A 27,593-nucleotide genomic window follows, 5' to 3' on the forward strand; every position below is an offset into this window, starting at 1 on the left:
CAACATTTAGAACATTCTCGATGGAAACAAATCTGACGTTTTGGGAACTGTATGGGATTGTCTTTTTAGCGCCTGTCAGGGATAAGGTCATGGAGGCGGAGCTCAGTTTCAGAGGGATGTGCTCTTATGGCTGTTGTGTGTGACAGTTAATTGTACTTGAGGGACGTATATACAGACTAGTTATGCACAAGCAAAGGTCTGAAAAGCAAATCCTCTGTTAATATTGGGTGCAGAAATCTTGATAGACTCATTCTTATTCTTAATTTGATTTGAACTTGTGGGATAGAGCTATCAGGGGTGGCTGAGGGATCCTGCTAAGGGTGTAGTTCATTATCGGTGACATCATCTGCCCTTCCCCACAATGTATCTAGTAGTTCTTGTACTTGTTCTGTTCTGTAACACTGATTTGCTGCTGTTTCCTTTGGTGTCTCTGAAATCAGTATGAACATGTTTTCATGAGCATGTTAGTGGTATATTTTGTCATTTGTAGCTTAATTTATTGGCAGGTCTTTTACCGCAGTATCTGTTCATTGGCGTTACTTCGGACTAACGTGTGATATAAGCAGGGTCCTTAGAGTGTGATTTGTTCATAGGTTATGCGACTGAGATGTCCGAGTTTGGTAATAAAAATGAAATATTGTTGGTATAAGTCAATCATTTTGTTTCTTGTTTGCTGGCTTCTATGGCGTGGATTGTAGGGGAATGGTATAGTGTTTGTTTGGGTACAATAGTGAGGTGGAACATAACCACTATCTCTGTCCATCCGCATCTCATGTTGGTCGTGGAATTGTGCCCAAAGTGACCAGAACCAAGCGACCCCAGAAAGAAACACAGAAGAAAACCCACTTTGTTGTCCAGATGTCCTTCTTTTGCCACAAGTTGTGAAGATGAGCTCAGGCTTGCTACCTGCTAGTGGCCCGTGCAATGCGGCAGTGATTCCTGTAATCACCTAGTGGCTTGCGTCCCATTTGGGATATAAGAATAGCTGTTTGAGCCCCTCATGACCAGGCCTTTGCTCCTTTGAGGTCAGAAGGTAGGGCATCCTGCAAAGAGGCCTCACCCATTCTGCCCTGCGGGGTAAAGGGAATAGGGAAGACACCATCTCATTTCAGAATGTCAGCTCATAATAGAATAATTATTTAAGCATTGGCTTTAATAGACCAGGTAGAATATAGCACCTTAAATGGGTTAAGCACATGGATTCTGATATTATATTCTGTGAGGATATATTATATTATGTTTAAGTATAGGTAGTAAAGATAGTATTGTGATTGATGCTAAAGGACAGTACAAACTGTACGACTTAAACCAAACAGTGTAGTACGTAGCACTGCAACAGTGTACTCAAAGCACATTAGTGCTCAAAGAGGCTCCTAGAGGCCTATATGAGCTTTGTAGTGAAAAACCGCTCTAGGTAGCAATGGAGTTTTAGAAGTAACTAACAAAAAGTACCCATTCTCCAAACGGGTGTACTGGACAGACATGACGACACTCTCATCTATTATTGAAAACCAATGATCTTGTAGGTCGCTGTTCCAATTCGCTTATCGCTTGATGTGTCTTGCACTCTAAAGTAAACTGCACTGAGAATGGGTGTGTGTGGCTGGGTGACATACCCCGAAGCAGACATTGGGGGAGGCGAGAGTTAGTGTGCTGCTGCATACTGAGAGCTACTGTACTCTCTCCCCACCTGTTGCCTCACCCTGGCGTGGTGCAGTTCGTTGCAGTGCATTGCAATGCAAATGTCCCAGAAACCGTGCATTTTAGGGTTGAGGACCGGTCCTTCTACGACCACATTGATGATTCGCTGATTTCAGGCACCCGTCACATGTGTGGAGGTGCTGAAACCTGAGGAAATGGGTGGGGTGTCCAAATGTCATGTAGCCAGTAATGTCCAGAGGGTTCTAACAGGTAACTATGCAAAACTTGATGCATGCTGGTGAAATGGTGTGGAATTGTATAAGGAACAACACTCCGCCACGCCGCAAATCCACAAACAAATATTGACTAGTGCTGAAGCCCTGAGAAAGGGGTTGGGTTTCCTCATGTCATATAGCCAGTAATGTCTGAGTGGTCCTAACAGGTAGCTATGCAATATTTGGTGCAGATTGGTGAAACAGTGTGCAATTGTATAAGGAACATCGCTTCGCAAAGCAACAAACCCACAAGCACATTTTTACTTATGCTGAAATCTGTTGAATGGGTGAGGTGCCCAAATGTCATGTAGCCAGTATTATTCAGAGGTCCTAGCCGGTAACTATGCAAAATTGGGTCTAGATTGGTGAAACATTGTGGAATTGTATAAGGAACAAAGCTTTGACACAAACCCACACATTTTCACTTTTAAAAATATAGATGTCTCAGAAAAAAAAGTGTGTTTTTGAGTTAGCATTCATTCATTCATTAATCTACATGATCATTTAGCACAGAAAGGCACTAAGCAGCTTCACCATATCATATACATGCCTGCATGCTGACATATGTAGTGTAGTTGGATTGAGCAGTCCAGTACATTAATCCCTATGCAAACATATAGTCATAATGATTAAACCGTAGAGCCATATCCACTCCATTTTCTATTTAGCAAGATAAACAGCAACTTGCGTATGATCTAAGAAGAAGCCCTTTATGATGTTGAGGCCTTGAGCTGCGACATTCCGGGCATGCTAGATAGATAAATCCTCTTGGAGCTTTTACTGATATTTGCTTTGATGATTCTACTGAGAAATGAGCTAAAATCATTGGGGTGGTACCACCAATATTGTTTACCATTATCCTATGGAGAATGTGAGGTACTTGTTATCCTGAAGTTGGGGGATTCGTCTGACAGTGGGAGCTTTTGGTAAGATGGGAACCCTATAAATTGTCTTTCAGCCCACCGACCCAGGCTGCTGCTGATGCACTGCCAGAGTTGTAGGTTATGGAGCTCTGAGCCTCACCTAAATGTCATGGTCATGCGCTTTGTTCTGCGTCAAATATTTTAGATGCACAGGATGATTCCTTGTATTATGCGTCTTGGTTTGTTTTATGAGTAAAATAAACAGTTTGGGAACCTTTAGAAGTGTTATATCTTTCCTTAGAGAACAGATGGAATGAGGGCTTTAGTATTTTGAAGGTGAATTGATGATACCAAATGATTTAGTTAAAGTAGAATAGACTTGAGACTCATCTCATGTAGAGATCTGAGCTGTGGTTATGGTAATGTTTTGAAATTGACCGTCTGCCTCATTACACGGATGGCGGTAAGGGATTACCGGCACCGGTAAGGGCACCGGTGCCGGTAATCCCTTACCGCCCTACTACGAGGTCCCTTTGCTGGTCCCTACCTTAACGGCTGGTTTTACCAGCCGTTAAGGACGGGACCCGCAAAGGGACCTTGGAGGCAATTACGGTACCGCAATTTGAGGTACCGTAATTGCCACCTTCCCATTCCCATTGAGCCCTATGGGGGCTCAAATGGGAATGCGGAAGGGCCAATGGTGAATGGGGAATTACCGCCCCGCCAACCTTGGAATGGGGCGGTAATTCCGCCATTCACCATGGCGGGATCGGTAAATTACCGGCGGCAACCATGGCGCTAATAGCGCCATGGTTACTGCCTTCCGTGTAATGAGGCCCCGTTTGTTTGGAACATATGTTTATTTAGTGAAAACTAATCAAGACAGATTGAAAAGAAATTTGTAAATAAAATGCTTATGTTTCATGCTTTGACATTGGTCGCTCTTGTCTCTGGTGCATTACTGGCACATTGGTCCTCATTAGTAGGGTGGCCGTGCTGGGTAAAAGAGGGGTACGGAAATCACTTCCACTTATCCCGCTCCGCCATACTACGAGTTTGGCCCTGAAATGGGGGATTTACCTCCAGCATCATGCTGGAGGTAAATCCTCCAACTTTCTGCCGAAGAATTGTCGGTAATTCATCCGAAATCCCCAATGGAGTCCTATGGAGTTGAAATTAGTGGGATTAACACAGCCACCACCACTTCTAATCCAGCAGTAAATCCGCTGGACCAAGTGGTGATAATGGTAATTCCATTGGGCAGTATTCCTGTGGATTTACTGCCAGAATACCGCCCAACTCATAATGAGGCTCATTGAGTGTTATGGGGATAGCTTATCAGAAGCACTGCGTTGTTCTTTTTGACTCGTTCCATGTGTCTCTCCCTCTGTGTGTTCTTTAGCATACAGCAAAACAATTGACGGGGAACAGTAGCTGCACCCATGTGTAAACTGCTGTGAGGGAGAGGAAACACATCGATGCCCACAAATCGAAATTATTGTAACAAGAGCACATATCAGCTCTGGACTGGCCTGGGGGAGATGTACCTCTTGCAGCTGGTCCAGTGGCTGAATGCTCCTTTCATTTGCAACAGAACACTGCTCACCTTCCCATTTGAGATGAGCTGAGATAGTAGGGGGCAGAGTTGTCAACTAGCAGTGGGATTGTTAATACTCCGAAGGGGCTATCCAGCCCAAGCGGCGAGCAAAGAGCAGTTGGCAGAGGCTGTGGCCTGTTCACCAGGTCATCCCCCTCTCTGCACTATGTTGCCACTTGCGTACTTAGAAGATGACAGATCATAACACAGGAGACTCCATGTGACTGTTGGTACCTGGCCCCAGACACTCCCTTCTGAGCAATCTACTCTAATCTCACATGCAGTCCTTATTCTCTGTGCCATGTCTGGAATCTATATGAAAGTGTATTTCTGTCCCCACTGAAAGTAAAAGAAAGGTTATAGCTGACCCCATTGAATGTAAAGGAAAGTGTATTGCAAACACCATTAATTCACAAAACGTGATTTGCTGACCACGTAGTTACTCAAATGTGTATTTTTGACACCATTGATTCTCGAAAGATGTTTTGCTGACGTATTTATTCTCAGAAAGTGCATTGCTGAACCTATTTACTTTCAACATGTGTATTACCTCATTGTTGCTCAAAAGTGAATTGCTGACCACCATCATTGTTGCTCAAAATGTCCACTGTGTACCCCAGTGAGCCTCAGAAAAGTGCATTGCTGACCGCACTCATTGTGTAATCTTTTTACGATGGATCCTTTTCGAGCCTTAGTAGAAATGACTGCCGCATCCCATCTTTCGGTCTAGGAGTCTCCCCTTAATCATTTATGCTGATGATGCCATTCTAATGACACAGGCTTCTCTGGCACTGCAAACATGAGTAGCACATTATACATATTTGTATGAATGACTGGGGAATAACTGAAAAACAAGTCAAGGCCCAACCCATTACCAAAGCGTAACACCTACGATTATTTGCAGGTTCGTTTTTGTAATTACCTGTCTTGTAAAACCCATATTGAACAAAGTAAGGCCAAGATGACGCAGATGGAGGAAACAGTGATGCGTTTTGGTTGCCAAAAACATTATCCTGTCAATCATATGCTGATGATAGTTAAAAAACCAGGCTGTATGAATGGTGAATTATGCTGCAGCCATATGTGGAGGCAGAACTGCAACAGATGCACTGCAAGCAACAGATTTGTTTTTTAGGAAAATAATGGGTGTGGCCTGGTCAGCGCCATTCCATAATATACAGTTGGAGTTAAATGAGCCTCCACTGGCTAACACCCTAGCAACTAAACATTTACAGCCTGATTCATGGAATTATCTGCGCGTAAAACGCAGATTTGCGCGCCATTCTGCCCGAAAATCCCTGTTTGAGGTATGGGGATTTTCAGACAGAATGGCGCACAAATCTGCGTTTTACGCGCAAATAATTCCATGAATCAGGTGCTTAGAGTTGTGGCTAAAAATGTTTGTTAAACAAGCATCGCATGACAGGTTGCCCCTTACTGATATTAGAAATAAATAGGATGGTTGATGGTGGTGTGTCAGAAGCGGCTGCTAGTTGTTGCCGAGGCTGTGCAGCTTGACTCATACTGAGGTGCTTTCTTCTAATTTTGAAAGGCCTGCTCAGCTCATCTGTAGATGGAATGAGTCAGTCGTCTTGACTTCGGCAATGTTGCAGATATGCCAGGGTGGACTCCACAGTGAGAGAGAGAGGAGCCTACGCCAAAGCGGCATGCTCATGCTACCCAGCGGCAACGCACGCATTTAAATGACAGATTCTGCGACCCTGGATAGTAATGTTGGCACGACTGCGGCCCATACACCATTGGTCTGTGACAATCCTCAGCAATTTTCCACAACCCCCTACTTGCCATGAAAGAACGGGTCCATATCTTATTAGAGTTTGTCCTAGGTTTTATTCTGTAAGAATGGTTGTCCTATGGTGAATTCCTTGATCACTGGTGAGCGCATTACAAAGAGAATTGAATTGCACCCTGAATAACACCCATGGATATGACTATTCTGGTTATAGAAATGGGTATTGGATTGCTTTTGGTTCTCACTTATAGGGCACAGTTGAAAAACACACACAGGAAGATGTAACATTCAGGTATTACTTATTAGTTGAATACAGACTAAGCAGGTAATTCAGAGTTGGGCATTTTTTATCTTTTTTAACAAAACACTGCTGGAAAAAGATACCAACTGCACCAGCGGAATTTTTGAAAACACATCCAATTCAAAGTTTACCAATAGCTGGGTAGCATTTCTGGAATACCTCTGGAGATATTCCAGAAATATCTCTGACAGTGGTAACATAAAAAGATACATATAAAAAAATGTTCAGCCATTTCTAACTTCACTGTGAATGTGTAAAGGGTTTATCTAGTCTTTTATACCAGTACTGTACATTTTTTAAACAGGAAACGGTCAGTTGTGGCCCGTTTAGACATTACATTAGAAAGGTGGTAAGAATGGGCGTCAAAAATGCACTCGTTTCCTACCCCCTCGCAATGGCTATTTGTGAAAACCTTTTGAACTGTTTTAAAGGAAAGCACCTGCGCTTCCTTGACAATGCCAGTCATTATAATAGGACACTCTCACACTGCCCCTCCATCACCAGATCCTAGGCAAACACCCCTCACAGATTCCTCTGCTACCATGAATTGAAATATGGAGCCGACCTTCAAGAAAGTGCAACTTTGGAACACAATAAAAGCTCACATTTTATACATGGTTAATATTGTAATTGCGTATGGAATAACACTATAACTTATGCACCCATGAGTGAGACATTCACCACAGATAGCTAAGAGGAATAGAGCACAGTAATCAAAACAAGATTTGCTCAGGGAATTCCTGGTGTACTGGTGCGTGGCAGCATGTTTTAGGGGTGGTGGGGCGGGCGCATAGTGTTAAGTATGGGTTCTGTGTTGTGGGTAGGCAGGAAGCCAACCATGGTTCTCTTTGCTGTGTCCGCTCCTGTTTGGCTCTTACAGCAAAGGCAGACTGCATGGCTCAACTATGGCTTGGCTCTACCACTGAATTCTGGATCGTCTCCACATTTTTACATTGGTCTAAAACTAAAGATGGGACTGGGATGGAAGGGAGGAGATGTAGCCTGCTGTCAAATTGTAAACTGAGGGAAGAGGAAACCTGGGCTCAATCCCAGCTTTCCCATTACACAAAATTATATTATCCTGCTGAAATCATTTTACTCTGTTTGCTATATGGGGAGGGGCACCCTGGGGCCCAGGTCTTTAAGAAACCACAAACATAGTTGAAAGATATATTGCACAAAAGGAAAGTCATTTCTACTATATACACTTGAGAATGGGTGGGTGGGGGAGAGGTTGGTATTGGGTTTAGTTGTTTTGGAAGTTGGGCAGCTGCCTTGTGCGCTTCTTTGTGCAAATAACTGCATGTTCCCCCCAGGCCCAAAATTGCCAGTCCTCCCCTGGATACACAAAAGACGCACTGGGCAGCGTAGCGTGGAAGAAATGGGTCCATTCCACCTGTGAATGGGGCATTGAGCCCACTGAAGAAACAACAAGCATGTCAGGCCTTCCAAAACCCTAAAAAAATAAATTAAATGGATACATTTTGCAAACTGCATACGTTTGAAATGTCTTTTCCTCATTAAACATCCTCATTAAACACTTATCCATCCCCAAATGCCGTTTTCAAGTTACAAAATCTGTTGAACTGTTAGAAATACATTGGGGCTCATTACAAGTATGGTGGTGCGGGAAAGAATTGGCGGTAACGGAATTACTACTTTTCTTGCACCGCCATACTACGAATATGGCCCTGGAGTGGGGTATTTACCTTATCCATCCCCAAATGCCGTTTTCAAGTTACAAAATTTGTTGAACTCTTAGAAATACATTGGGGCTCATTACAAGTATGGTGGTGCGGGAAAGAATTGGCGGTAACGGAATTACTACTTTTCTTGCACCGCCATACTACGAATATGGCCCTGGAGTGGGGTATTTACCTCCAGCATTATGCTGCATGTAAATCATCCCACTTTCTGCCAAAAATCGAAATGGATTGGTGGAATTATTGCTGGGATATTTCCGCCTGCAGCAATTCCATCCTAAAGTCTGATAGACTCTACAAAAATGGGGATTAACTCCCCCAGTTCCACTTGTAATCCAGTGGTAATTCTGCCGGTAACAGTAATACTGTTAGGTTGTATTCCGGCAGATTTGCTGCCAGAACACCGACCAACTCGTAATCGACCCATTATTTGGAAAGCTGCCCTTCTAGTGGCATTAGGGCTACATATGGAATTGATGGATACAACTGTGTGGGGACTTGACATTTTGGAAGTGAAGATCCATTGTGTAATTTATCCCATTTGACCACATTTTCTTCAATCATTGCAAGGGCAGACAATGGGCCTCATTACAACACCAGCGCTAAACCATGGCGCTATTAGCACCATGGTTGCTGCCGGTATTGTAACGAGTCCGCCATGGTGAAATGGGGAAGTGCCACCCCATTTCAAGGTTGGCGGGGCGGTACTTCCCCATTTCACCATGGCCCTTCCTCATTCCCATTTTTGCCCCATAGGGCATAATGGGAATGGGGAAGGCGGTAATTACGGTACTGCAAATTGCGGTACCATAATTAACACCAAGGTCCCTTTGCGGGTCCATTCCTTAACGGCTGGTAAAACCAGCCATTAAGGTGGGAACCCGCAAAGTGACCTCGTAATCAGGCGCTAAGGGATTACCGGTACCGGTACCCTTACCAGGGTCGTAATGAGGCCCAATGTTTCAGTTCTCTGTTTTTGCATAAATACGCATTGGCCCTCATTACGATACTGGCGCTAAACCATGGCGCTATTAGCACCATGGTTGGTGCCGGTATCGTAACAAGTCTGCCAATGTTCAATGGGGAATTACCACCCCATTCCAAGGTTGGCGGGGCGGTAATTCCCCATTGAACATTGGCCCTTCCCCATTTCCATTTTTGCCCCATAGGGCTCAATGGGACTGGCGAAGGCGCTAAGTACGGTACCGCAAATTGCAGTACCGTACTTAGCACCAAGGTCCCTTTGCGGGTCCCTACTTTAACGGCTGGTCTAGACCAGCCGTTCAGGTCGTGTCCTGCAAAGGGACCTCGTAGTAAGGCGCTACGTTTTTAACGGCGCCGCAGCCTTTTACGGCGCTGTTCAACACTTAGCGCCAGGGTCCTAATGAGGGCCATTGAATATTTTGCCAATGTACGGAAGGGTTGCTGGATGTCTAAAACATCCCCGTAAACTATGCTTTCAATGAGCACTTCCTCTGCTGTGAGAAACATTCTGTTTGGTTTCAAGTGTACTGTGCTTGCATAAAGCGCGTTTGTCCCAGGCGGTGGGTGGGCTGTGTCTGCGCGTCTGTGCTGGAATCGCGCCTCGAATCTTCTCCATTAGGACCCATCTAACCAGGCTTTTCTGTGTCCCTCTCTCTGCAGATTACTTCACCGCCTCCTCAATTCATCACAGTTGGAGTTTTGGAACAAGGCGGCATTTTTGTGAGTTTTTTGATTCATGAGTCTGGGGAAAAGTCATGCGTGTGCCTCTGGATCTGCCAGTGCAGCGGCAAACCCACTTCAGAATTACTCTACCCATTGCTAGGCTCATTAATTTTAAGCAAGCTTTCAAATTGCATTTGTTGTAGATGATGTCTGTTGATGTCCTCTGTTATTGTAATTTATTACTGCTCTCGCCATCACTTCACTGAATTTATTTCATGCTCTATTACCTGCCTCTTTGTCATCCTTGACTCTCTAAAACAACATTATTAGTGTGTTGGGAATGTCGGTGTGCGTTGCAGTGTGTCACCGGGCTTTGGCGAGCTCTGTATAGTCCCCCTGTTCCCTCAATCAGCCAGAGTTACTGGCCTCAAGTATGATATATGCTTTAAAGTAGCCCACCTCTAAAAACGCTAACCAGCAGTCAATAGTGTGTCTACTGAGTAAACTAATTAAGTCCACTAAAATTAGCGACCAGATGCCTGCGGATTAGGTGCGCTCTAAAAATGTCTAAATAAATAAATAAACAAGTCCCGCTCGGCTCTTTTGTTGCCATTCTCACCTAGACCTCCATCACATAGAAGTCGCGTTGATACGAAACTATTCGCATGTATTAATAGCCATAGAACTGTGAAGTCATATCAACCCATTTGCTATTACCCTTGTGTGTTTTAAGCATTAGTTTCTTAATAGATGTAACAACTGTAATCAATTAAATGTATAGCAGGGTAGCTGTATCATATTGGGAGCTGATATGGTATAGTGGCTAGGTCGTAGCCAGGTTACAATTCTCCAACTATCCATATGATCCTGGGCAGATCACCTCATCCCTGCGTGTTAAGGACCCTCACCTGGGAAAGCTATCACTCTGCTTCTGTTGGACAGAAAGAAAGTGTGAATAAAAGTGCTATTGATAGCCTATGAGCTCTACGACACCTTTATCATTCATTTGTACTGGTGTTTTATATAATGTGAAGCTATTTCGAGAGCAACTGAGCACTGCACAAGTTTTAGAGAGAACCAAGTGTGGTGTGTATTCCACTATCCCTGGATTCCCACTACTCCAGGATTGTCTTGTAAATGTACCCATCTTGGATATCCCTAAATAGCTGTATCTGTTATTTTCTGAAATGCAGCAGCCTTGTCCTGGTCCTGATCGCTACCACGGGTTACGAGGGGCTGTTTCCCTGTCTTCTCCCTGTGTGTCAGTTTCATTTCAAGCCTTGTGATGGTCTAGCTCCTAAAGGAATGTGTGTTGCCCGAGTTGGTATGTTTGGCAGGTGTTCGGATGGGGGCTACCTTGTATGCTAGATTTTTAAGAGAATTCTGCCAGGATAGGTAGCTATTGTAGGTCACCCGAAATGGGGTGATGTTGAATTTCTTGGAGCGTCGTCCTGTGAGGCATGCCATTGCATGATGGACCACCTGGACAGGGGCTGGGTGTGTGACAGAGAGCCCAGTAAGCAGGGTGTTTCCCCATGAATGTGTATAATCACAAGGGCCTGAACCTCGGTGAGAAGTCCTGTGTTTGGAGGAAAGACTTCAGCGTCTGCCGCAGTATGAGTTAATACCAAGCTGTCTGAACCCTTTTGTTAATTTTATTTTACCATCAACAATGAAGCAGAGGTATTTGGTGGAGGGGTTAAGTTGAGGAGAGCACCCATCAGCGTGTGTCCCATCAGCCATTCTTGCCCGATTTCCTCTTTGAATGGGAGACTGAGGAGAACACATTCTATTTTCGTTCAGTTGAGCGTTAGTGTGCATGCTGTCTCCATTTGTTTGGTGGCAAGGAATTTCCGGAGGCGTTTGATTTCATCTGTGCCATTCAGTCTGTGCTACAGCTGGATATTCTCTGGGTATTGGTGTAGAGAGATCTTTGGATCATCGAGGAGTGAACATAGCACATCCATGTACAGGTTAAAATCACTTTGGAAATTATTGCTCCCTATGGAATGCCGCAGGTAACCGGGATGGCGGTCAGATCTGAATGTGTCCATTTGAACAACTTGGTATCTGTCACATAAGAGTATAAGCAATTGGGGGGGCGCTGTTGAGCAGCCGACAAAATGGCTGCCTAGCTTAATTGCTCCGTGCACTGCCGCACTTCATCTGTTGACATCTGCGGTAATCTACACCATCCTGCATTTGTACTGGTTCCCCTGCACTGCTGTTCTATTGGGCTACTTGCGTGTGCAATTTGAGCTGAAATTGGTGCCCTGGGGACGCTTCTCGGCCCATCCTGCTGTCCCCATGGTGTCGGGACGGCCCTGCCATCGTTACTCGCTGCCGAAGGGGCGCGCGGCGGGCTGCTGGGAGCCGCCCCCTACTTAGACAGAGACTCCTGCCGGGCTGCTCGCATCGGAACTGGAGCCGTGTGCCTGCCACTGCTGTCCACCGGCTGCTGCGTTCGCCTGCCTGCTAGGGGCCTGCGCCTTGGAGCGGCGCCGCCTCGCACTGTGTGTCATCCTGAGTGGGAGCGGCTCGCGCTCCTTCTGGCGGCTGGAGGCCCGTGCTCGGGACGGTGTCAGCTGGCTGTGCGTCCGCGGGCCGCTCTGGTGAGTGGCGCCCCGCCTTCCTGCCTGGGTTGCTCCTTCCTCCTGGTGAGTGTGCCTCCGAGTCCTGGTGTTGGTTGCGCTCGGGGGCGGGTCGTGACACCCCGGCCCTCCTGAGCCTTGCTGCGGTGTCCGCGAGGTCCCGGCAGTCCCCCTATGGCCAACCCACGATCGTGCGGCCGGACGGGCCACACACGCCAGGTGAGGAGTTGGTGGGGGGTGGACGCATGGAGGGCCCTTCGCCGCCCCCCCGCACTGCATCTTTGTCTCCCTGCGGCATCTGGCCCCTGGGCCCTCCAGGCTCTGAACACCTTCACCCACGTTGTGCCGTGTGTGCTGTAGACGCTGGATAAGTTCCAGCTGGACTGCTGCCTTCCCGGGCTTGCCTGCACTGACTATCTGCCACACTTACCACCACCACTGGCAACCTACATTCGAGGAGTTGTGGGGCCCCATTAAAAGCGGTATTGACAGCACTCATCTTCACCTTGAGACGCCCCCCAACCTGCATCTTTGCCTCCCTATGGCATCTGGCCCCCGGGCCCTCCGACCTCTGAACACTTTCACCCACGTTGTGCCGTGTGTTCTGCAAACACTGGATTAGAGCCAGCTGGACTGTTGCCTTCCCTGGCTTGCCTGCGCTTGCTATCTGACACACTCACCACCACCACTAGCAACCTACATCCGAGGAGTTGTGGGGCCCCATTAAAAGCGGCATTGACAGCACTCCTCTTCACCCTGAGACGCCCCCGCACTGCATCTTTGCCTCCCTATGGCATCTGGCCCCCGGGACCTCCGGGCTCTGAACACTTTTACCCACGTTGTGCCGTGGGTGCTTGAAACACTGGATTAGAGCCAGCTGGACTGCTGCCTTCCCTGGCTTGCCTGCCTGGCTATCTGACACACTCACCACCACCACTGGCAACCTACATCCGAGGAGTTGTGGGGCCCCATTAACAGCGGCATTGACAGCACTCATCTTCACCTTGAGACACCCCTCTAAGCATTAGTTGCCTGCCTTATTATTTGCAACCCACCTGTGCCACTGAAGGGGGCCCCTCCCCCACTTAAATGATCATTGGGCCGGTCTGGCTTTCGTTTCCCTGTACCACACATCCATTCCGCCGTTTGACACCTCACCCTTGCAGCGAGAGGCCAAGTCTTGCATGATGTCAAACAAATCCAGGAATGTAAATAAGTCCGGCGCAATGGACAAATTCGCCACGGCGACCCCGAGGCTGGATGCAGCCCAAACATCTGGCGAGCAGACGGACGTGGCGATCCCTACTGAGGCAACAACCTCAGACTTAACTGTAATGATAGAGTCCATGGCCAGAAATATTGCGTCCTTCCATGAGAAACTGGACGACATTAATGCAAATGTCGCATCACTCAAAGCCAAACTGGACCATCATGGCTCGAGAATCACTGAAGCTGAAATCAGGATAGGCGCCAACGAGGACAGTATAGCCACGCTGCAGGACACAGTGACCACACTGGCACGGGATATGAAGTCAGTCAAAGCCAAATGTGATGATCTCGAATCTAGATCCCGCAGAAATAATATACGCATTATTGGTGTTCCCGAAAATGCGCTTAAGGGCCGGCTCGAACTGGCAACCGAAGATCTTCTAAAGGAACTTCTGGGCAATCCCGACCTATCCCCCTTCTTTACTGTCGAGAGAGCTCATAGAGCACTTGCTCCACGCCCCAAACCAGGGGACTTCCTGCGGCCCATCATCGCGAAAATTCTAAGCTTTAGAGACCGAGATCAGATCCTTCGGCTGGCGCAAGAGAAGGGTGAGCTCAGACTGGAATCACAGGTGATCAGGATATTCCCGGAATTTTCTACTGGAGTACAGCAGGAGCACTACCAATTCCTGGGGGTCAAACAATTGCTCAGAGGAACGAATATTCCTAACGCCATACTGTTCCCGGCGCGATTGAAGTTTACGTTCAACAATAAACTATACTTCTTCACGGTACCTGCAGAAGCGGTAAAATTCATAGAGGTGCATATGCCCTTGCAGGCCCCTGCTGACGACCGCATGGACAATGATTGAGCTCCTCTCTCCCCTCGTACTTTGAATCTGCTGCGCACGTGGTGACCGAACATAATTTTTTCACTGGCATTCAAACAGCGGCTGGGCACGGCCACGCAATGCACCTCGCTCCCCTGCTCCTGCTGTTCATATCGCATAAATCCCTTGGGGTGCTGACTGCTGGGCTTGCGCGGCACTGCCCTATACCCTGAGTATCCCTATAGTTCACTAATGGCTAAGCTGCACTATCTTCGGCTCCATGTCTTCCAGGTGCCCTATTTACGTGCGTACTGAGAGTCTATCCGAACATTGGCCTCACTCTCACTTGACTTGTTTGCCTCAATTGCCTTGCTACACGGCCTTTGCTATGCGCATGTCACTTGCCTTATCTGGAACACACACTGCTGTATCTGTGCAATGCTGAATTGTTCACCTTGATCATATCTCTGTTTTTCTGTGTTTAAACTGCTACGCTCAAACTCCATATTTAGGTCCCTGCTCCCCACCTAGAAATGCAGGGAAATGCACTAAATGACTGCATGCACTGCTTGTTTTGTAACGGGGCCGTTCGGTTCCAGGCATGCTGGTGCACGGCAATGGCGCACCCCATTGAGATTGCACTGTTCTTTGATACACCTTTGTTATGGGTTAGCCCCAGATGGGCTTTCGTACAGGCTGGGCCAAGTTGGGGGCGGCTCAGCTCTGTACAGTTAAGGGTGGGTGATGCTTACACTGCTACTTTCGGGCCAGTGGTGAGGGAGGTGGGAGGGAATGGTGTGTTACTAAAAATTGGCACAAGAGGTTGCACAGCACATGCATTGAATGGCCACAAGCTCATCCTCGACTTCAAGGCTGGGAGCTCACACTATCGCTGGATTGGAATGTTCACTGAACATATATTATGGGATTAGATTCCTGTTACTGAAATGTCTACCAACATAATGTCCTGGAACTAAGCCTGGACTAATGTCCAGGGATTAAGCAATCATACTAAAGCCCGCAAGATTATGGCCCACGCTAACAGGCATAGCTGTAAAATACTATTTTTACAGGAAACACACTCTCAAGGATATATGCCAAGGACAATGGCCCCAGCATGGGGCCCCTCTACATACTTCACTTCCTATTCCACCCACTCCAGAGGCATCCTTACGATGGTCCATAAATCTATTAAATTTGTGCTTCACAAAAGCTACATAGATCCTGAAGGACGCTATGTTATATTACACTGCATGCTGGTCAACAGGGAATATCTAATTGTTAATACCTACTGCCCCAACGTTGACTCCCCCGAGTTCTTTGACACTGTAACCTCCATATTGTTGGGCTACGTTGGAGTTCAGGTTATATGGGGGGGAGACTTGAATCTTATCCTGACACTGTCCTGGACAGGACTGGTACTGCTTCCCGAGCCCTGTCCAGTGCTGCACGTAGATTACATGGCCACATCAAGGCACTTAATATCTGCGATGCCTGGAGAGCGCTACACCCCCAGCGACGAGAGTATACTTATTACTCATCTGCGCATGGCAGCTCATCCAGGATAGACCTGTTCTTGGTATCAAGCGAGATCATGGGCAGGGTGGAGGGGTCCCGGATCCTGCCTCGCACATTGTCAGACCATTCCCCAATTACATTAGCTGTTGGGCTGGGAATACCTATTCCGACATTCAGCACCTGGCGCTTTAAGTCTGAGGCCCTCAAAGATATTGTGTTTAATGCTGAAATACTGGCTGACATCGAATCCTTTTTTTAGCACAATTCCCTCCAGGACATGTCAGCTGCGATTAGGTGGGACGCCTTCAAGGTGTTTATCAGGGGAATGTCTATCTCCCGCGAGGCTGGGGTGCTGAAAGCAATCAGAGCCGCCCTCGGTCGCTCCGAAGCCAAACTGAAGCAACTGCAGCTGCAGAGCTCCACTGGTGCTGATCCTGCCATGCTCGCCCAAATTAGCAATGAACTCCAATCGTACAATACACTTGCTACTAACAAAGTCCAGTACTTTAGTCGCCCACAGGCCGCCAGGAAATACGGTGAGGGTGACAGACCGGGGAAAACATTAGCGGCACACATGAGAAGAGAATCTGGCCGGACCCAGATTGCTTCTATCAAAAACGAGCAAGGCGATGCACAGTGGGCGGACCAACAAATCCTAAATATATTCACTGAGTTCTACAAATCCCTTTACTCCCAGCCTGCTGAGCACACCGAACAACACATGCGTGAGCTTCTCGACCAGATCCCCACCACAGAAATTTCCCCCTCTACACAGGACCAGCTCGACTCCCCAATAACATTAGATGAAATCATAACAGCCATCTCAGATCTTCCCAAAGGTAAAGCGCCAGGCCCTGACGGGCTCACCCCTGATTTCTATCAGGAACACATCACCATTTTAGCCCCAAGACTGCTTGAGGTGTGGGATGAATCACTCCGAGTCTCTATCCTTCCCCCCCTCCATGCGTGAAGCTGTCATCACGGTACTGCTCAAGCCTGGTAAACCCGATGACGAATGTGGGTCCTATAGACCTCTCTCCCTCATGAACCTTGATACGAAAATCTTTGCTAAAATCATAGCGAATCGTTTCCTACCCATTATGACATACTTAGTCCATGAGGACCAGGCAGGCTTCGTCCCAGGAAGGTCCACCTCCCACAATATTAGAAGATTGTTTAATGTGATGTCCCGTATAGACCAGGATGTGCAAGCTGTGGCGGTCACACTGGACGCTCAGAAGGCCTTCGATATGGTCTCTTGGAGATATATGTGGTCGGTGCTGGAGACAATGGGCGTTGGTCCAAACATGATTAGGTTCATTAAACTACTATACACCTCACCTGTGGCGCGAGTAAGAGCTAATTCATTGACATCTGATCTCTTCACACTCTTTAGGGGTACTCGACAAGGATGCCCCTTCTCCCCGATTCTTTTTGCCCTAGCAATAGAGCCGATGGCGGATCATGTCCGTGCACGCCACACCCGCAAGGGAATCAGGATGAAATATAACCCCAAAATTATATCCATATATGCGGACGATGTACTACTATACATCAGAGTACCAGCAACCCATCTTGACTCTATACTGAGAGACATCACTTGCATCGGCACCCACTCCGGATTCACAATTAACTATTCAAAATCTGAGATCTTCCCGCTTACTAAATCTACTCAACAACCCGCCACTGAATACCCTCTCCGCTGGCCCCCGGACGGTGTCAGATATCTGGGTGCTCGGATATCCCTAACCAAATCCACCTTTCTGGCTGATAACTACTCTGCGATGGCACAAATTGTCGAGACTAAAATCTCACTGTGGCGTACTCTTCCATTATCCATGGCTGGTCTGCTGTCCCTCATAAAAATGATACTACTTCCCAAGCTCCTTTACACTTACAGTAACATACCCGTATGGCCTGGGAGGGAATACTTCGTCAAACTATATACACTATGTGCACAGTTCCTATGGCACTCTGGCGCAATGCGCAAGAAATGGACTGACATGGCGCTTCCATACAAACAAGGGGGCCTCATGACTCCGGATCTATCATATTACTGGACCGCGGCCCAGGCTCAACATGCCACTCATTGGTGCCCCGGTTCCCCGGCGCGTCCGCATGTTAAACTGGAGCAAATGGCAGCCACTGGCACCAACATAATGTCCCTTATACTGCATCAACATTATACACCCGACTCTCCTATTGATCCCATTGCCACGACCCTTCATGCCTGGTCACGCCTGCTATACCCGGCAGCTGAATCCTCCCCATACTACAAATGGCTCCCGGTGTGGGACTTCCCCGGTCTGGAACCTACCCATGACACCGCTCTGGCCCGACACTGGGGAGACCTGGGATACCAGGCAGTATCTGACTTCTAACCCAAAGGCATGTTCATCGACCCCCAAACATGGCAACAAGGGCACACCGTATCCGCACTAGAGACCCTCCAATATTATAGACTCCGGGCTGCATTTCGCACTAAATGGCCCTCCTTTCCAGACGAGCCCCCAGATAATCCAGCTATCGCATACATCGTTAACTCTGGCGGCGCCCGGATAGTCATCTCCTCGTTGTATAAGATCATACAGGACACTACCCCGATACAAGCTCTTAGGGCGCGCGATGAATGGGCTGTTGAGCTGGGACTAGAGGTCAGGGGGAAAATGTGCCAACACACCAAAAAGGTCTCCCTTAATTTTCGCTACCGCGCTATGCAATACAAGCTCCTAAACAGGCTATACTATACTCCACATAGGACCTTGAGGTTCAGCCACACCACACTGCACCCCTGCCCCTGCTGCGGGGCGTAAGGAGCCGATCACTTACATATGTTCTGGGCCTGCAATAAACTGTTTGAATTTGGGAAAGCATTTTAGAAACACTCACCACAATTACGGAAACTGCGGTTGATCCCGATCCTTTAGCAGTTCTGTTTGGTGCCTGGAGAACAGATGACACTAGACATTTGGCTAAATTCTTGAACATAAGTTGTATGATAGCTAAAAAATGCATACTCCAGAATTGGAAAAGCTCTTCCCCACCGGCCCATCAGAAATGGCTGCGCTTACTCACCTGGTCGTGAAACTGTGAGGAGGAATACCTGGCCACGCTACCGGCCCGATCTCGTCCCAAGAACATATGGGTTGAATTCAACACTTATCTTAACAATCAAAGTGAAGATACACCTGGGTCTGGCTTGTCCTCTGCCCCATCAGGAACGACTCCTACACCATGAACTTTTGTATCCTCTTCTCTCATGTGACGATCTACTGATGCTGTTGTGACTAATGTATTATGATGGTTGTACTGCTCCAGAACATCTTTGTTATATACAATGGTACCATGATGTATGTGCTCACTGCAAACCTCTGCCACCAAAAATAAAAGTTTAAAAAAAGATTATAAGCATTTGAGAACCGTGCCTGAGAATCCCATTGCTTGTGCAAAGAGGCTAGTCATAGTGATTTGGTCGACGGTTATAGGTTAAAAGTTCGAATCAAAAGGTTCGAAATATAATAGGTTTGAGTACATTTGCTCGAAAACAAAAGGTTCAAAAAAATGTTTTCTTTTTTTATTATATATATATTTTTTTTGGGGGCGGGTCCCCCCCAGGCCCCTGTATACATAGCATGAATATTAACAAGGTTGCATAAAATAATCAATAACGAGTATCAGACATGAGTGGAAAAGAAACCTCAAGTCCATAATGAAAGTCACTAAAAGAGAAAAAACTCCATTTCCCAGGAGACTTTGGTCCAAGTCCATAACAGGTCACGGGACATGTGACAGCTGTCCTCCAATAGGTATGCAACTGTCCCTTCTAGGAATCAAGTGTATGTAACTACCTCTTTCGAGGCTGCACATTTTGGTAATCCAGAAGAAATAGGAATGCTGAAGGCGTAAAGTAGAGGATGTCCTGCAGGAAAAAGGCCAGAGCAGATCTGGCAATCAGGAGGGCTTGTCCGCAGTCCTTATCGAAAGAAGAGAGACACAATCAGGGTTACATGATGTATATGATAACCCTATTCCCCTAATGGGTGTGTGAGAAAAATCAGTACGTTATTATGCAAACTTAGATAGCAATATTATCAATTCACCCATGCAAATGATATTTGAACAACTGTATGCTAGCTTTTATGCACCGATTATTTTTCTAGACGGGTGGGATAATGCTCGCCTCTGTGTAAGACTTTCTTATATGTTATTCTGAAAAATCTTTATTCTATGTCACGACCGGAGGCTCACATTATGCTTGTTTAAAGCTTACTCACCACTATGGATGCAGGTTGGTCAACCGGCTTCATGTAGAATTGTTTGAAAATTGATTAACCTGCCCAGTCGGCCATCCTCATGATGTCCTCTAGACATACCCCAACTTGAAGCACCATGGCCCTTCTCACTGAGTGAGCACCGAAGTGATTAGCATCAATTCCTGCTTGAGAGAGAGTGCAGCGCACCCAGCATGCCAGTGTCGGGGCGGAGACTGCCCTATGGGGTTTGAGCAGTGCTATCGATAGTTGTCTGTTAAGAGAGATCCTAAGAGGCATGGTCACTTCTTCATAGCCCTTTGAGCACTTGACCAGACATAGCTTTGGCTGTTCTCTAAAGGCAGGATATGATATGACACTTGAATTGCATTTTGTGCTTCTGGAAATGTGGAAGACACTTCCATCTGGGGAAAAAGTCCTGCCTGCTAGGTCGAAAGCTCTGACATCGGAATCTCTTCTGCAGGAGACCAAGCATAGAAGCGTAGTGAGTTTACCTGACAGGGCAGTGCGAGATAGCTCCTCATTATGTGTCCAAGAAAGGAAAAGGTTGAGCACCTTTTTAACGTCCCATAGTCTGTCTTATCGGGACAGAGGTGGGACCGTGAGACGGATACCCTTGAGTAGCATGCAAACTAGGTGATGTTCTCCTGCCCTGACCCCTAGCACAAAATCGTGGCCGGCTGAAATTGCAGAGCGGTAGGCGTTGACCGTCCTGTAGGCGATGCCACGCTCTACTAGCGAGGCTAGAAAGTTCAGAATTTCCTCTATAGATGCTGAAACTGGATGGAGCCATCGGTCCAGGCACCAACGTGTCCAGGCGTTCCAAGAGTTGTAGTATCTCTTGAAGGTAACGGGGGCCCAGCTCTCCTGGATGAGACTGATGGCTTTGTGTGATGCCCTGAAAACCTCCAGGCTGCTAGGGTCAGCGACCCGCTGAGGAGAAGGGGGTGGTTTTTCCCCATCTGACCCGTTAGCAGATCTAGAGATCGGGGTAGAAGGATTGGAAAAGTCCCAGAAGAACTGGATACCAGGTCTGAGATGTCGAGACCGGAGCTATGAGGACAAGCTCTGCTTGTTCCTGACAGGCCTTCCCCAGGGTCCTCGCTATCCTGGTGAAGGGGGAAAGGTGTAAAGAATTCCCGGTCCACTGTTGCAGAAATGCATCTGTTGCTGCGGCAGCTGGATCCAGTCTACAGCTGTAAAAATGGGGAAGCTGGGTGTTGAGGGGGGAGGCAAAGAGATCCCTGGACATGGGGCCCCATACCCACTGGAGGCGGAGGAAGAACTCTCTGTTGAGCCTACAATCGCTGTAGTCGGTGGAATGGAGGTAGTGCCAATCCGCCACCACCTTCTTGAGCCCTGGAAGGTATTCCACAGTGATGTATATATGGTGTTCCGGACAGAAATGCCAAAAATCCTTGGCTAGTTCCGCTAGAGGTCTCTATCTGGTGCTACCCAGATGATTGATGTACCTTACTGCTGAAATGTTGTCCATTTTCAGTAAAATATAACAACTCGCTCTGCCTCTGGCAAAGGACCGCACTGCGAATGAGCCAGCCAGGAGCTCCAGGCAGTTTATGTGCCTTTCCAGTTCCTGACGGGACCAATTTCCCCCTGTGGCTACTGCTCCACATCTTGCTCCCCAGCCTGAGCGTCTGGCATCCGACGCTATCATTATGTCCGGGGTGGACCCGAAGATAGTTCTGCCGCTCCAGGCTTCCATATGCATGAGCCAGCAGGCGAGTCCTGTCCTTGCTTGAGGCGAGAGTGAAAGACTTTGTGAGTTTGAAAAGCTGCGCCTCTGATGCTGACCTTTGAGTCTCTGCAATTCCCGATAGTGGAGCCTGCCGGGAAATATTGCTTGTATGGAAGCGGATAATAGACCTATTACTTTCGCTAATTCCCTGAGGGAGATGACATCCATCAGAAGGAGCCTGTGAATCTCCCGACGGGTGAAGTGAATCTTGGGAGTAGGGAGACGGAGTTGCGAGAGCTGGGTATCTGTCATGATGCCTACCCCCGGGCATCCGGACCAAGCCCATCAGCCATGGGAGCAGGCATCTAGACATTTAGTAAAACCTCAGCAGCCCCGGCTAGGGGCTATCTGGGTTCAAACCTGGTGCCTTAGGCGCCAGGGTCATAGTAGAAATCAGTCCTGGCGCCTAAGGCGCCAGGCTCATAGTCATTACTTACCTCAGGCAGACCATGCTGCAAATGACTCCAATCCAACATGAAGCCTGAAAGGGACTATTTTTCTACAGGGACTATTTTTTACTCGGGTGTGGGTCTAGGGACTTCTTACCTGGGACTACTTTTGAGGCTATTTAAACCACGCCCAACCAGCAACACACGCTTCGCGTTATTCTGCATCCAGCAGAGTAACGCTCACCGTGCCTGCAGCCCGCATCCAGTCTTCTGCCACGCCCGCCTGGAATCCGGAGCTCCTAAAACAAAGAGGAAAGAAAGGGACAAGGTTAGAAAACAAACTTATTTCTATTCCACACCTGATTCTGGATCCATCTCGTCTCCGGACCTGTAAAGAACATAATTTCTGCACGCGCCGCACCTCCAGCTGCAGCGCCGCGCCATACTCACCAGTCTTCACATCATCCTTCGGGTCGGCGCTGCCTCCATCATTTCTTCGCCGAACTTCGGCACCTAGGAGACAAAAGAAACCCACCAGGTGAGCCGAGGGAACCAACACATATAATTCTTACCACCATAGACTTACCTGATTTACCACCAGAGGCATCCTTTTGTGACTCTCCATATTTTCACGTGCCGCATCTGTAAAGAGAGACAAAACAACACGTTTTCCACGTGCAACATTTACCGGACAGCGCCTGGTAATACAGACTCTTACCTGAGCGCCACCAGCTGCCACAAGAGCATCTTTTCACGAGCTAGCTGCAAGACAAGAAAGGAAGGGGGGAACAAGAGTGAACATTGCACATATTGAACTCAATGAACTTAATACTTACTGGTCCTCACCAGGAACCTCAGAGTCAATACTCTCCGGAACTCTCCCGAGCCTTCAAACCAGTGAAGTAACTGGAATCGACGCGCCCCTGCAAATCCAGGCAGGATGGAGAGCTCATCTTTCAAGAATATAAGGTGAGATTGCTGTGAGGGCATTTCGGAGGTGATTAGTTAGGGAGGACTGTGGGGGTGCCATCACTTGAATCCACAAGTGGCTAAATCCATCTCTCCACTTGCAGGAGAATATTTCTACGGGTTAAGCAGACAAGATTAGGAGGGCAGATCCAGTCAGTCATCGCTGCACTACGCATCATGTGGATGGAGACCGCAGCTGTCCGGGTCCGACCGACTCCCCCATGGGAGCAAGGTGAGCGTAACAGTATCCACAATGAATCCTAGGAACTCTAGGTTCCTGGAGGGACAGAACACCGATTTCTCCCAGTATATGAGGAACCCGAGGCTATGTAATAGATCTATGGCGAGCCTGGCTTGGTGCTCTACCAGAGTCTGGGATTGAGCCATGAAAATGATGTCGTCCAAGTATATTATGAGTCTGACACCTCTGAGATGAGCCACGATGGCCTTAGAGGTTTGGCAAATGCCCAAGGGACATAAGAGAGCCCGAAAGGCAAGGTCGTACACTCCCAGTCCTGATTCCTCCAGGAGAACCTCACATAGCTTATGTGCGCCTGATGTATGGGCACTGCCAGGTAAACGTCCTTGAGGTCCAAGCGAGTGAGCCATTCGCCTGGTCTTAGAATGTCTCTGAGCATGTGTATGCCCTCCATCTTGAAATGGCGGCAGACTATGAACTCCTTTAGAGCACAGAGGTTCTGGACATACTTTTTGCTTCCTGCAAACCAAAAAAATAGGGCTGAAAAAGCTGCCCTGATCTGAACAAGGGCATATTGCCTGCTTTTGGTGTAGATTGTGTACTTCACTGTCTAGCGCTGCTGCGTCTGTCTCGGACATTACTATCTGTGCGGGGTGATTCGCTTGGAAGGGTTGGGCGAAGAACTATAGACGCAAACCTTGAGCGGAGTCCCTGACCTAGGCATCTCGTGATAAGGAGTCCCAGGCTTGCACAAAGAGAGCTATTCTCCCGCCTATAGGTGTCTGTGGCACTGGCGCTGGTATAGGTACACTGACCTGCTGGTTGTTGAGCTGGATATCTTGCTGCTCTTCTGCAGCCTTGGCCTCTTCCTCGTCCTCTTGATGGAAAGAAGGTGTCTGAGCGGTCTTGGCAGAAGTTATGTTGGTCCCTTGAGTGGTGAGGTCTTCTGTCAAATGAATACCGGCGGGAGGAGCGACCTCTAACTTGTCTGGCCCGGGAAAAAATCTTGGAGGCGAAGACTCTTTTAATAGAGGCCTAAGCCTTGTCTAAGGCAGTGAAGGTGCCCACGAACTTGGACATCTCCGAAGGGATCTCCAAATAGCAGACGCTGAGCTGCTGCTCCAGATTCGGTGTCTGCCAATTCTCCCAGTTTTGGGTCAATCTTTAGGAGAATGCCCTTCCCACGTTCAGATGAGATGGCACAGTTGGCGTTCCCGATCAGGCAGATAGCTCTCTGGGACCAACCTCATAGGATAATTGGATCAATTGTCTTGCCTGTATCAATGGCTCCTTCGGCCAGGTCCATTACTTTTGCCAGGCGACCCGTAATATCCAGGACCTTGTCTTGACAGGACCTCCAGGCCCGATCGATACCTTTCTTGGGGTCCCTGATGTTCTTCCCTAGGAAGGTAATCATCTTAGTATCAAGTTCCAGTGTCAAAGCTATCTTCGCCGGAATCTCTGGCCGGGACATTCGGATGTAAGTTTGGCCCTGACCTCTTTTCCTAGGGGCCGACAGAGTCTGGCCTTGATGTATTCAGTGACCCTGAATGATGGGTCCCACTTTGAGGATCTGGGGTGAATCAAATCCTCCGGAGTAAACATCCCCTCAACGGTGGAGTGCGCTTTGTATTTCCACTTGGGGATGGGGGCTGCCACATTTCCCGAGGTAGAGGGTCTTGACCCTATAGTTTGATCATCCTCGTTCAAAGGAGATGGGGATATTATCATCATTATATTCCCCCTCTTCATACTCGTCATCAGTGCCCTGTTGGAACTCCTCTGGGCTCAAGGGTCTAGCACCCCTATTGTCATCCTCGGGGTGAGAGGGTCTATCACCGGAAGGGGTGTCCTTCCTAGTCAGAAAGGCTTTCTTAAGCCTGGAGAGACATCTGAAATGGCAGTAGTGGTCTGATCTGGCTGGCTCCAGAAAGGTGTTTTCTCTTCTGTGTTTTTTTCTTCCCCAGAGGGGGTGCTGTCTGTAAGTGCTCCTTCATGCTATCCAAGCGCTGTCGGATGGGCAGGAGCATTTCTGATACAGCCTTTTTGATGGTGGTTTCCACAGAGGATCCCAGCACCTTTTTAAAACTAGTGGCCATGGCCACTTCATCTATCTGGTATGCTCCCTCCTTCTCCTCTGACCATTGGTCCGCCTGAGGGGAGCATTGGGCTGCCATAGAAATATCTGCTTACACACCTTTCCTTCTTTTTTAAAATATATATTAGTGGGCAGTCAGAAAAACTTTCTCTCAATCCCACTGATCTTCAGGAAAAATATATATATATATATTTATTTTGGTAAACCGGAATGAATCAGGTAAAAGGATGTTGTGAGGAGTAGACAGACGTTATCTCTGGCGCTTGCGCTCATAGAATCCTTTGAATCCAAAGGAAACACGTAGCACAAGCGCCGGAGAGTAAGAGGAAATGACCAGAGAGGTGGGGGCTCCCTGTGGTGGCTGCAGGGGCGCTGCACGCTGAAACAAAGCTCTGCACGGCCTTGCCCGTACTCTGAGAGAAAGTAATGTTGTGAGGGGAGAGGGTGCGCGGGTGCGAAAAGAACGTCCAGAGAGGCGTACACAGAGAAAAAATGCTCTGGAGGCTGCCACCATAGAGGGAGAGCTGCAGCAATGTGCAAACGTTCTCCAACGCTAGCTGAGTAAACAGCTGGCGTTAGAGACAAAATAACAGACAAAGTTAGCGGAAAAGACCGCAGAATATGCGGCAGCAATAATAAAATTGAAAAAGGAAAGTTGAATAAATAAAACATTACAATTGAGTGCCTATGAACACATACACAGTTTAAAAGTAACAATAGTGATCACTAGGAACATAGGATCAGTACAATTAAGAAGAAATGGTAAAGGCACGTATCTTTTGATGTGAGCAGCAAAGAAAGAGGAAGTTGCATACAGTTGGTTCCTATTTGAAGGGTCAGTTGCATACCTATTGGAGGACAGCTGTCACATGTCCTGTGACCTGTTATGGACTTGGACCAAAGCATCCTGGGAAATGGAGTTTTTTCTCTTTTAGTGACTTTCATTATGGACTAGAGGTTTCTTTTTCACACATGTTTGATACTTGTTATTGATTATTTTATGCGCCCTCATTACTATTCATGCTATGTTACCACTTAGGCACATAAAATTCTTGCTGCTGAGCTTTCTCTCTTTGAGTTCATAAAGAAAGAGAAGCATAATGGGAGCCTCCGGTCTTGACATAGAATCACAGTTCTAAGATAAAGTCTAGGCGCAGCATTTTAATGTGATTCTGATACCATTCTCCAGCATGGGGTCTGGCATGGATTCACATGCTCATGAATATTCCCCGTCATCAGGCTGGGAATCCTTGGTAAAGAAACAATCAGTATCAGTTTTGCTTCTGATCTGTCTTTCTTAGTAGTAACCAATCACTGGTCTCTGGGTCATACTGCCCCCAGCCAATGACTGCCCTCTCCCTAAGCCCCGCCCCTGGCAGCCATCCTCAGATTTTTAACGCGCGTTCAAGTGTTGGGAGTCCTCGTGCTACAGCTCTCGAGCTTTTACTGCGTTTTGCGTTTTTTTCAAGAGATTTATCTCCTTTTTTTCGGTCAATCGAGCCTCAAGGGGACCCTTTTCGGAATTTTCTACGCCCCTCAAGGGTGAAGTTTTCGTCGAGTTACGCTTCTCGGAGGTTTCCAGAAGTTTCTGAGGCCTACCTCGTGGACATGGCCAAGGAGAAAGGAAGCTCGACACCCGGATCGAAGCTGTTTAGGAACTGCCCTAGATGCAGATTACAGAATGTGTTCAAGGAGGACGAGCATTCGAGATGCCTCTACTGCCTTCACGGAGACAAAACGCACGTGAAGGACTGTGCGTTTTGCATGAACATGACAAATAGGACTATGAGGGATCGTCGGACCCATCTCGCCAGCTGGCTGAAAGGAAAGTGCCCAGCAGGTGAGAAGAAGAAGTCAGAGCGGTCTTCTAAGTCCTGTGAGGGCGCTCCGGCGACGGGGGCTCAACGCAGGCAAAGAACTGCAAGTCCACGGGCACCGGGAGTGCCGAGCGGTCGGGCTCCTCGGCTGCCAGGCAGGTGTGAT

The 27,593-nt window shown here is 47.7% G+C and overlaps 1 protein-coding gene across 1 annotated transcript in view; it reads left to right on the forward strand.

The window, feature by feature from the left end:
* The window catches only part of LOC138516471 (cyclic nucleotide-binding domain-containing protein 2-like), a 1,453,423-nt gene that overhangs the window by 1,279,299 nt on the left and 146,531 nt on the right, over positions 1-27,593 (forward strand). The window contains exon 15 of the mRNA XM_069631627.1: positions 9,778-9,837. Coding sequence (XP_069487728.1) covers positions 9,778-9,837 — 60 coding nt within the window. The remainder of the gene's footprint in view (positions 1-9,777; positions 9,838-27,593) is intronic.

This window comes from Ambystoma mexicanum, chromosome 6q, assembly GCF_040938575.1.
Source record: "Ambystoma mexicanum isolate Mex_15411 chromosome 6q, UKY_AmexF1_1, whole genome shotgun sequence".
Taxonomy (NCBI): Eukaryota; Metazoa; Chordata; class Amphibia; order Caudata; family Ambystomatidae; genus Ambystoma; species Ambystoma mexicanum.